The 12414-nt window shown below is 34.3% G+C and overlaps 2 protein-coding genes across 3 annotated transcripts; one reads left to right on the top strand and one right to left on the bottom strand.

The window, feature by feature from the left end:
* Nucleotides 1-210: 210 nt before the first annotated feature.
* LOC140968989 (probable L-cysteine desulfhydrase, chloroplastic) lies at nucleotides 211-2669 on the top strand. Its single transcript, XM_073430206.1, has 2 exons — nucleotides 211-1688; nucleotides 2449-2669. Exon 1 carries the CDS (start codon nucleotides 371-373, stop codon nucleotides 1682-1684), a length of 1314 nt encoding a protein of 437 aa, XP_073286307.1. The 5' UTR covers nucleotides 211-370; the 3' UTR covers nucleotides 1685-1688; nucleotides 2449-2669.
* Nucleotides 2670-6356: 3687 nt separating this feature from the next.
* LOC140968988 (probable glycerol-3-phosphate dehydrogenase [NAD(+)] 1, cytosolic) lies at nucleotides 6357-10294 on the bottom strand. 2 transcript variants are annotated; one of them, XM_073430205.1, is made up of 6 exons: nucleotides 10027-10294; nucleotides 8950-9794; nucleotides 8062-8283; nucleotides 7432-7679; nucleotides 6919-7058; nucleotides 6357-6829 (listed from the first exon to the last, which is right to left on the bottom strand). In XM_073430205.1, exons 2-6 carry the CDS (start codon nucleotides 9602-9604, stop codon nucleotides 6709-6711), a joined length of 1386 nt encoding a protein of 461 aa, XP_073286306.1. In that variant the 5' UTR covers nucleotides 9605-9794; nucleotides 10027-10294; the 3' UTR covers nucleotides 6357-6708. The 2 variants fall into 2 exon arrangements, with proteins under 2 accessions (XP_073286306.1, XP_073286305.1); XM_073430204.1 differs by having other exon boundaries at nucleotides 8950-10294.
* Nucleotides 10295-12414: the final 2120 nt, after the last annotated feature.

Raw genomic sequence — 12414 nt, forward strand, 5'->3', positions numbered from 1 at the left:
CGAGCTCCAAATAGCTTGTTTTGTTTACATCCCCACACAACAGGATACGTAAGATTTGCTCGAGAAAACAATGTGCAGGAGGAGGACCGACCTAGTCATTCGTGTACAAAATATAGAATTACATATGAATTCCCCAACTGAGAAAAAATATTTTCAATTTGTTATTAAAAAATAAAGAAGAAATCACGTGACATGCACGTGATGGCATCGCAATGTCAACTGTCTCCTCCGGCCGGCAGGTGGCATTAGCCTCCACTTAGTTTTGTCTTTGTTTAGACAGTAATACTTACTTCCATGTCATCCACTTCTCACCCTGTCACCCATTTCAATCATTACATCTACACCACCACCATCGCCGCCGTTGTCCTGAATGGATTCTCTCCTTCCCACCAACGGCGCCACCACCCAAAAGTCATTAAAATCCATAACCCCGGAAGAGATCCGCTCCGAATTCTCCCATCATGACCCCACTCTGGCCCGCATAAACAACGGAAGCTTCGGGTGCTGCCCTGCCACGATTATCGCCGCCCAAGAGCACTACCAGTTCCTCTTCCTCCGCCAGCCAGATTATTTCTATTTCAACACGCTCAAGCCCTCCATCTTCGAAACCCGTCGCCTAATCCAGACCCTCATCAAGGCGGACCATCCAGATGAAGTCTCCGTCGTGGATAACGCCACCACAGCCGCCGCTATCGTCCTGCAGTATACCACCTGGTCTTTCTTCTCATCTAATTTTCAGCCCGGTGACGCCGTTATCATGCTTCACTATGCCTACGGAGCCGTCAAGAAGTCCGTCCACGCGTACATTTCTCGCGCCGGTGGCCATGTCATTGAGGTTCACCTTCCTTTTCCCGTGAAATCTAGTTCGGATATTATATTTGAATTTCAAAAGGCTCTTCAAAAAGGGAAAGAAAATGGTAGAAAGATTAGATTGGCTGTCATTGATCATATAACTTCAATGCCTTGTGTAATAATCCCTGTGAAAGAGCTTGTGAGAATGTGTAGAGACGAGGGTGTTGATAGAATCTTTATTGACGGGGCACACGCCATTGGCAATGTGGATTTAGACATGAAGGACATAGGGGCTGACTTTTACACAAGTAATTTGCATAAGTGGTTGTTTTGCCCACCATCTGCAGCATTTTTGTATTGTAAGATGTCGGAAGGATCCTCTGACTTACACCACCCTGTGGTGTCTCATGAATATGGTAATGGATTAGCAATTGAGAGTTCCTGGATTGGGACAAGGGACTATAGCTCCCAGTTGGTTTTGCCAGAGGTTATGGAGTTCTTAAATCGGTTTGAAGGTGGGATTGATGGGATTATGCAGAGGAATCACGAGGCAGTGGTAGAGATGGCAAAAATGTTAGTAGAAGCATGGGGAACGGAATTAGGGACTCCGCCGGATATGTGCTCGAGTATGGCTATGGTGGGAATGCCCACTTGTTTAGAGATTAAGAGTGATTCAGATGCATTGAAACTGAGGGCTCATTTGAGAACCGTTTTTAAGGTTGAGGTTCCGATTTACTATCGGACGCCAGTTGAGGGAGAAGTTGATCCAATCACAGGGTATGCTAGGATTTCTCATCAGGTGTATAACGTGATCGAGGACTACAATAGGTTTAGGGATGCTGTCAACAAGTTGGTCAAAGATGGTGTTACTTGCGCGTCCCTTCCCAAATGAAAAGGTGATACTTCATTTTGAGGTTTTATGGATTACAATATGAAGTTGTTATCTTTTAGAAGTTGAAGTGCAAAAACCATCTGGTTTGTCTTTGTTTTGACTCTCAGCTTTAATAATGGTCGTCTTTGCGTTGACTCTTGGCTTTAATAATGGTTGTCCTGTTTATTCAATGTTTCCCTTTCTTTCAAGTTTTGGTGACAACTTAATCTAGTTATGAAAGATTTACGATGGTGGCTATTGATACTTGTTTTACGCGTAGAGGTTTTCTTCATGTGCTGTTTTCTGGACCTAACTTATTCCAATAATTTATTCTTCATTTGTATTAGATTTTCTCTCTTCTTTGTTACAGGATATCTCACTTGTGTGTAATTTTATAATACACAAGATGAGTAGCTTGCACGTTGTTGTGTAGTTTTTATTTCTTAAACGCTGCAGTTTCAAATGGTGTCGTGAATATATGAGTAGAATACACAAATCATCATTTTCTTGGTCGACATGCTTTTGGAGACCGATATATGCTGTCACTTTACATTATCCGAAGTATTTGCTGCTAATGCCCATTTTGCTTTCAAAATCAAGTTCGATCGTTTTTGCTGCTGTTGTGTAGTTTTTTAGCTCATGCTAAACAACCTTTTAAATCCCTTGTGACCAGAAAAAGAATACTTGCTAAGTTGTAGGCTTGATATTATTAACACACAAAAACACACCCCGATGCACATAACGGACTTACCTCTGAATCATTCATTTTGTTTCCCCTTTTGCAGCTTAGCGGGATGCGACCACACGCTCAGTGACCCTTATCGAAGGTGTTATAGCATTTTTCGGGTACAAACTGCCTGGGAAAACAATAAAATCTGACTTGCTGTATCAAGCCTCAACACTAAAGCTGTGTTGTTTGTAATAGTAGAATTCAATGGTTATGTATCGATGATACCTCACTTCATCGACTGTTTCATCATCATCAATCATTAACCTCATTGTCTTCTCTGGAGTCTTGCTGTTATGTTATTCTTTTTTTTTTCCTCTAGATTTGAAATTTTATTAATGATTTGATTTAATGAATTTTAAAGCTATATTTTTTAACAGCAAAATAATATTGGAGATATAAATGCAAGTATTTTAGACAATCTTACTTTGAGAAGGGAAAAAGCTGAAACATATATAGACAAATAAATTAATAATATAATGATAATTTTAATCTCTTCCTTTTTAAAAAACCTATTACTGAAATACTAAGAATATAATTTTATTATTAAATCAACTATTCACAAATCACAAACTTTTTAAAATACATGATTTACTGTTTTTAATTCATCAACCGACAGGTGAGGTTGAATCAAGATAAATGTTAGCGCCCCTGTGTGAGTCATTCACGAAGGGTAGCGGTTGTAGGTTTTCGTCCGAATGATAGTTGTTGTCATGAAAAAAATGAATAGTAACCATTTTTACGATCAAACTCGAACGTGAACTTTTTAGCTGGCTCGAATTCGGTCAACTTCATTTATTTTGAATTTAGTTATCAAATTCTATTTAGCAAATGTTTTGAATCTCACGTTCAGGCTCGTATGTGAGGATACATTTGAGATGTATACTGTAAAGGATAAATTCATCACACACAATCACTCACACATATACAAGAGAGTTGAACTTCAAAGATTAGTTGAGTGCGTCTTCACACAAAAAGGTGAAACAATGTATTTGTAGTATTTGCATATGAGACGTTAAACAATATGCTGATTATGAGGTGCTGCCTGCAATCTTGAGTGCTAGGAGTTCTAGTTTGGTGCTACCCTTCTGGATCGGGTTTGTACAAAGAGTTTTATGAATCAAAGCTTTTAGTGAATCATTTCTAAGAGGAAGGATGTGTGACATAGGAGTTGTTAATTTTCAAACATCCATAAACAAATTCGTGTCTATTTATTTATTGCATTTAATTGTCATTTCTAATGTTTTAAAGATCATTATTGAAGCATTTTATGTGTTCTTCAAATATCAAAATATTGCGTATCAAATGTTTGATAAAATGTTTCAACCAAAATGATTTTACTCATTCAACTTGCACATCTTTTAAATGTTTTACAAAATGTATAATAGGTTTGTACGAAGAATTATTTTGAGTGTCTTCTGCTGCTTGGTTTGAAAACCAAACTCGATTTAATTCATCGGTGTTCAATTTTTTAAGAACCGAGTTATTGTAGCTCAACGATTTTCTTCCAAATCGATCCTAGCAGAGAAGAACATTAAATTTCAAGCGTTGAAATTCTTTTTTCATGGCATGAATCAATCGCTTCACATCATCTGAAGAAGGCATGAGGCATGAATTAAACACAACCTGAGGGCCTCTATTTAATGCTCAGTAACACTCCACAAAGGCTGGAACTTGGATTGTTCAGCTGAGAATGGAGTGCGTGAAATTGAATCATTCGGGAATGAGCTCTCGGAGATTTGAAGAAGCTTCAGAGCATACTTGCGACGTCATGCATCGAGTTTTCGGGGATGATGATGCTAAGTCGCAGTGGGCGGAGATCGACAAGATGCCAGCTTTTGAACGCTTGAAATCTTCTTTGTTCTTTAGAGCTAGAGAAGCTAGGAATTAATTGAAGGTACATCCAATTTATATGGTTTCGAATTTTGATTATGAGTTTGATTATTTGGTTCAATGATTGATATTTATTGTTTTATTTATTATTTATTGTACGTACAATTTTTGAACCGATTCAATATTCCCGAATTTTCTGGAAATTATTTCGAAATTACAGCATGTATTTTTGAAGAATTTTTGGATTTTAGAGTTGAATAAATCAACAATTTGGTCTTAGGATGATTAGAATTTTTAAATGCTAATTTCGGAATTTTTATTGCAATTATTGAAAATTCAGAGTTAACCTATTAAGATTGTCGGAAATTCCAGCGAATGCATATATGAGTAATTAGATTTTTAAGAGTTAAATAAATTGAGTTTGGTTCTTCCCATGCATGATTTAGAATTTTTAAAGGTGGAGTTTTTGAAACTCAAGTTCGATATTTGAAACTAGTTTCGATAATTTGAGGATTTTTGAAGTATATTGTAAAAATCTAAGAAATTTAGGAATTTGTGGTTATTAGTTGTTTAATTAATTCCAGCTTTTGGCAATGTTGAAACTAAAAATATTTATTTTGATAATTTTAGTTTCTAAGTCACGATTTTTAAATTTGTTAAAGCCTAAATGATGATTTTGGAATTTTAGGCTAATTGTTGTATATTGGAAAAATAAATAGAAACTGATATAAAATAAAATGAGTGGCTCTCATGTGAGACCGTCTCACGGATCTTAATCTGTGAGACGGGTCAACCCTACACATATTCGCAATAAAAAGTAATACTTTTAGCATAAAAAGTGATACTTTTTCATGGATAACCCAAATAAGAGGTCCGTCTCACAAATACGACCCGTGAGACCGTCTCACACACGTTTTTGCCAAATAAAATAATTGTCAAAGCATACGAAACTTCATAAATTGTTGTGGTAATTAAATTTGAAGGCTAATGTACAAATTGATCATTTCCTTACGATATCTATAGTGATGTGTAATTTAATTTATATGAATTGACTGATTCTATGTGAATTATGTGATCATGTGTTCTTTGTGTTATTAGAATGCATTTAAGATTATTCTTCGTTTCATAAAATAAAAACTTGATTTTTAAATATATTGGAATAAAATGTGGATTAATATGCATGATTAAGCACACATTTATATTGAGTCATGACTCGGTTGTTTACGAGATTATTGTTTACTCTTTGTTGAGTTATTTAGACATTAGAGTCGAGGGTGTATTAGCGTCAAACATTTGATGACTAGCGGAATGACCGAGCAATTCTGAAAACTGACACTCTTGACGCAGATGTGCGGGGCCGATGACGTATTTGACACGTCACACCCCTGACACATGTGGTCACAGTTATTGCTATCGATTCGTTGGATCTAGTCTGATACCCTAGATTACTTGGTATGCTACATGTATTGTATTGCATTGCATTATATTGATTACATCACATGTCATTTTTATATGCGGTAATTTATTTGATCTTCTTATTAGGGTTTGACCTCTGTCCCTCAGTGCTGCTGTAGTTTGTAATATGATTCCATAGCAGGTTATATTGGTGATTATGATGCAGCCGACGAAACATCTGCCAGTAGAGCACACTTAGTTGAGTTAGTTGAGTCCTATGGAGTTTGGAGTCCTAAGATATTTATATTATGCATTGATTCATTTTCTGAGGACATGTCTAGTGTATTTGTATGTCTGCATCGGCTCTGCATGCGATTGGTATTATGTTTGATCTATTGGATTACATTTTCGAGCATATAAATGTTGTGGTGTTGAAATTTTTGAGATGTCCAACTTACGGAAGGTCGTGTCGAAATTTCTGTATGGTCAAATGGAAAAATTTTACTCGTTATCGTTGTTTAGGCTATTAAATTCTGTCGTTTTGATAATTAAATGTTAATAAAAAAACACAGGTCTCACATAAATGCATGTCTTGTTGTGCAAATTTTCTTTTGTTGTGTTTGATTATCTATTATCAATTGCTATTCGAGTTCCATATTGGGTTCAAGATTCTCTTGTATTCATCGTCGAGTAAACATCCAAGAGTAATTCCAGAATTTTGATCGAGAAAATAGAAACTAGATCAACATATTATTTATATAAATTTATATTAGAATTCTTACTTTACCTAAATAATGTTACAATTATTTAAATAAAATAAATTTTACACACCAAATAAACCTTGTACTAGGACGTCGACCACGATTGTCCACTTCAGCACACAATGATTGTCCAAAATATTTACCAAACAAAACGTACAAATTAGAACACTTTCACATTCTTTGACAATGGAGATCTCTTGGCTTTTGCATAAGCCGCTCATGATGAAAATCCCTCATCGATTGGTCCAAAACAAGTAAGCTTCTTGTTCATAACTATTACTGGTCAGATATACAAACAAAACTATGGACCATTCTCCTCGCTGATACAACTATTTTCGAAGCAAAGAAGGCCGATACACAGCATGGCTCTGTGCCATTTCGATACGTTCTCGAGGATCATTCATCGTTTCGTCTCTCAAGGCTTCAAGAATCCCCTCACAAGATAACTCTCTACGACAGACAAATCAATAATCATAGTACGTTGTCATAAAATACTGTCGCTGATACGTCAAGTGTTAATTGATGTCATATTTACATACCTCAGAATCAGAATTTTATATAGTGCCTGCAAGATTGGACATAGCTCCACCGGAGCAACATGCTCGTTTTTGCTCGGATGTAGAACATTCAAAGAAGATTGACTTAGTAGCTCGTAGAACGCTTTCACAGCAGAAACACCCTGCAGAGCCGTGAAGATGTACACACAAGTAGAATGAGATTTCCATAATTCCGCCACAATTTGCATCACACTCAAACGTGTATGTGTAAAGAGCTATATATATATATATATATATATATATATATACATATTTTATTTCTTCTTAGCGAAGAAACATTCATCAACCTCGAATATAGATGAGGAAATAAAACATCAATTATTAGAGGGAAGGCTTTAATAAATAAAACCTTCGCCCAAAGTGACAAAAAACGGTTACTTTAAGTTGTCTCTCTTAATAATATAGTATAGATTTATAAATATATTTCCAGTTCATTGGCCATTGAATCATGACAAGTGTATTACACCACTTGTTCTAATGCTTTGAACCGCATACCTGAATTGTTCCCTTGCCTTTGATGCTGTCCCCCATATCGAGGCTTATTTCTTTTTTAGCCAAGTTTTGGCCGTACCAAGCATTACGACCTTTCAACAGAGTCACATAAGTGTCAGCCAACAGAGGACCTGCAAGCTTTTCGGGTTCTTCCGTCAAAAGATGTGTGATAAAGATCATTTCCGATGTACAGTGCGCGAAATAGACCGACTTGCTAGTCGCACTCTCATTAGTTAGTGCCGCAACCATCCCTATCCATTTTTCGAATTATAAATGTTAATACTATGAAGTCTTGTCAAAGGAAATGTAAATCATGACAAGCCACAATTTCATGAGGTGGCACAAGGCTAAAATGAACTAAAAGCAAATATACAAGACATAATGGCAAAATAATGTTGCTTCGATTTTTATATCGCTTCCCCACAAAACATTGAAACTTAAAAAAAATGAGACAAAAAGACCAGCTGTACAAATCCCTCGATTCTTTCATAAGTTCAGAAACAATCATTACTATTTACTATCCACACATAAGTCTTTTTCAAGTGTGAAGAACATGCATGCACAAAATTCTGAGATACATATATATACAGAAAAATCCATAAATAAAATTAATACACGAAAAAGAAAGCTTACCAGCCCCAATTGCATATACATTCTTCAAACCACCCATAACCTCATGAGTAACAAGATCACCATTATCCCAAACAATAAAATGTGGCTGCCTAAGAAATCTTGCCAGTGGTTTCCTCCATTTTTCGGCTCCACAGATCCGAGCATTAGCATATTCCTTATTGTAAATTTCAGATGCAATATTAGGCCCTCCAAGGTAAAGAATGTTTTCCATGGGAACCTTAGCTGAAGTAGGCCATCAACGAAAATTAGGAAATAGACAGATATCAGAAGAATAGTGCAGCTGTTCAAAAACAGTGCACATGCACAATAGGAGACTTCAAAAGTGATTAGCTATTTAACATGGTGGAAATTTCTTCATCACAGGCACTCTTTGTAGCTAAGCATTGAATTTTAACACTCTTCCTTTTCTTGTTCTTGATGAAACACGGATGACACGGTCAACTACAAACCAAATATTGCATATAAAGCTTTTAAGTCAAATCCAGTAACAAGAAATTTGTAGATAAACCATCATTTCAAAAAATCCAGGCTTTTATTCTCATGCGTACAAGGAAAAAGATAAAAAGGTGTAATATTCATCTACTTAAAAAAATTTCATACTGTCATCTTGAACCTCCTATGAATCTCTAACTAGAGAGTTTAAAGCTCCATGCATATGGCACACGTTATCAGAAATATGAAATTAAAGAAAGTTAAAATTTATATAGTTTGCTTCACTTTTTTTACTTCATAGTATTAATCAATTATCAATCATATTCCACCAGTAGATACGAGAGTAAAATAGAATATCTCAAATGAGACAAACAATTTATCTCAACGAAATCAGAAAGCGAAAGCCATCCATTTCATCTGCAAAAAGACCAACGAAAAATGGAGGACGGATCTTACTTGCTCGATTGATCATCTGAGTGGGAGTGACTATCCGGGGCTCGGGCTCTAGTTCAGCCTCTATTCCCTTTGCCAAAGACACAATAACAGGAGAACTAATTCGTTCCTTCCAAAACCTACTAATTTCCTCAAAAACTTCCTGAGTTTCCGTCGAGGGCAATCCATTAATAACAATATCAGCATCCCATACAGCCTCTTGCAAGTTCGTCACAACCTTTAACGGACAGAGTGGGGTGTCAATCATATTCAAGCAGAACCCATCTTTCAAAATCTCATCAGCATTAAGTGTTCGATCGCCTAATCTTGCTTCTACATATTTCAAATATGTGCATCGCCTTATCAGCCTCCTCAATACGTCTTCCCTCGAATTAATAACCTCAAATAAATGCTCAGCCGTGGCTCTATCAACGTGCCTACCAGGTCTTCTCCATATCCTAATCTGAACTTTTTCTCGAAAACTCCCATATCCATCTTGCAGCATCGCTGCAAATACACTACCCCAGGCCCCTGCACCAATACACACAATTCTTAATGGATCCCCATCTATTTTCCCAAATAGTTCACGAAGCTCGTCAATCTTTTCTTCTGAAGAACTTTTTGTGCTATGAATTGTTCCATTTGAATATCCGTTGCCTCCTTCAGTAGCAAGTACCATTTTTCTTTCAATGAATATCCCACTTTAACAAATGAATTGAACTAAAAAAATGTCCCCCAATACAGGCTTCGTTGAGGTATATATACTAGACAAGATTTAATATCAAATGCCAATCAAACAGATCAAAAACTTCAAATCAATTTAGGATAACCCAATTGAAGATTCCACATGGGCTTCACACTATCGCTCCCTATTTCATACAGTAATACAGAAGTCAACAAAATGAACACAAAAACATCAAGAACACACCGATTTCGTTGGTGGGTTTGACACCAAAATTCAACAACTGGCTACAGAGCAAAATCGACCTCTCAACCGACTTTAGCTTAAACTATAGAATGCCAGATGCCTAGAGCCAATAAAATTAAAATACAATTACAAATACTTTGGTTTCCCCGAATAATGGTAAATATTAAACCAACCGTATGAAAAAAGGACAATTACAGAACATTCGCAAGGAGCAGCTCTGGATCACCCGTCAAACAGAAAGAGAAATTCGGTAAGCCCACCCCACCTAAAAAACGTAAGCTTCAAAGACAAAATGCGAGGATAAAGCAAAACAAGCTAAGCTGTCTTCTGGCGAGAGTACTATCAACAGGCGGTGATCGATCTGAAAATGGGTAATTGGCTTTCTTTTTTGCAAGAAATCGACGACAATGAAGTGTTACGCGAGAACAGTCGTGAAAGAAAATAAACCAAATACTCGATGGAGTTATAACATGTTATCAATTTTTCTTTATCAATAATTTTTCGAATTTTTCGAGCGAACTATATATTGTATAAATTATTAATATAATTTACATTAATTTGATTTCTTCTATTAATATTTTAAATACGTCAAAAAATAATGAGCTAAAAACTTCTAGAATAAATCTCTTGTGAGACGATCTCACGAATCTTTATATGTGAGACGGAACAACTCTATCGATATTCACAAAAAAAAGTAATATTCTTAGTATAAAAAGTAATATTTTTTCATGAATGACTCAAATAAGAGACCGTCTCACAAAATATGACTCGTGAGATCGTCTCACACAAACTTTTGTCAAACTTCTAATATTTTATATTTTTATTACATACATTATTGTAAACTTAGTTCCATGTATCTATTTGTACGATACTCGAGATTATTTTTTTGACATAAATACTCAGCGTTTTCTCTAAAAAAAATCCATTTTAAGATAACTAAAATAAATTAATAAAATGGTTCAAAATAAATTAATAACAAATAGATACTATATAAAGTTACTTATAAATCACAAATTTTTTTGCATAATTTATTATTATTCAGTAATGATTTGTTTTATTAATGCCAAGTGTCCCTTATTTGTCGTATAATTTTGTACACGTATTTCATTTTCATGAATTATCTCGTTTATTTTTTAATTCGTAATTGAGTCGAGAAAGGTGTCATGCTGTCATTTCCATTCAACTTCTAGAACAAAAACAAATATCTAAAAAACAATAGAAAATTGATAAAATAACGGTAAATTTCAAAAAATTACATCCGTCAATGTTTCAATTAAAATTCAGTACCTAGCCATGATTTTTTAGAAGTCAGTACCTGACAAATCTATACATTTAGTTTTAACTACCCACAAAACAAACTTTACATTTTTACCCTTTATTATTCAAATAAATATATTATTTTATCCACAAAAATTATATCATTTTTCTCCATTTAAAATATAATTTTAACAAAATATTGTTTCTCAATTATCATGTAATAAAAGTAAATACTTATTTTGACATACAAAATACCTATTATGGGGTTTCAGATACTTGATTTCGCTCTTTAAATAATCCAAATATATAAGAAAATACTATATTTTCGAGCATTCACCAGTATTTTCGAGCATTCACCATAAATTCATTCATTGTTGGTCTTTTCATGAAAAATGCATTAGGATGACTTATTCATGTCATTTTATTTTTTAAAAAAAAACATAGATCATCACCCATCATGAAATAAGATTAAATATTTATTTTGACCAAGAAAATACCTATTTTGGAGTTCCAAATGCTTGATTTTACATTTTGAATACTCCAAATGTGTAAGAAAATACTTGATCTTCGAGCTATCACAATAAATTCAATAATTGTTGATATTTTAATTGAAAATGCATTAAGATGACTTATTCATGTCATCTAATTTTTTAAAAAACACACTTTCTCACTTATTGTTGAATTAGAAAAATTACTTATTTTGATCGATAAAATACATATTTTCGGGTTCCAAACATTTGATTTGGCTATTTGAATACTTCAAATGTATAAGAAAATACTTAAGTTTCAAGTAATATTAAGTGACTTTTGATTGTGTCATTTGTGAAGTTAAAATGTGATACTTAAATTGGTACACATAGTATCTAATTAGAGTATATAAATACATGATTTTACCCCGTAAATACTCATATCCAATTATTTGAGGATGCCAAAATATAATTTGAAGTTAATGTTAAGTGACACCGATGATGATATTCGTGAAGCAAAAATGTGATACCTAAATTAATACAAATAATACATAATTCGAGTTCACAAACACTTGATTTTACCTTTTAAATACTCAAATTCGATTGAGTATGTCAAAATATATAATTTGAAGATAATATTGAATATTTTTTGATGATGAGATTTGTGAATAAAAAACGTGCTACCTAAATTGGTACAAATAGTACCTAATTTGATTTCACATATACTTGATTTTACCCTTTTAAGACTCAATTTTTATTATTTTGGCAAATATAAAATATAGTTTCAAGTAATATTGAGTGATTTTTGATGTGTCATTTGTGAAGTTAAAATGTGAT

Source organism: Primulina huaijiensis, unplaced genomic scaffold, assembly GCF_012295235.1.
Source record: "Primulina huaijiensis isolate GDHJ02 unplaced genomic scaffold, ASM1229523v2 scaffold39043, whole genome shotgun sequence".
NCBI lineage: Eukaryota > Viridiplantae > Streptophyta > Magnoliopsida > Lamiales > Gesneriaceae > Primulina > Primulina huaijiensis.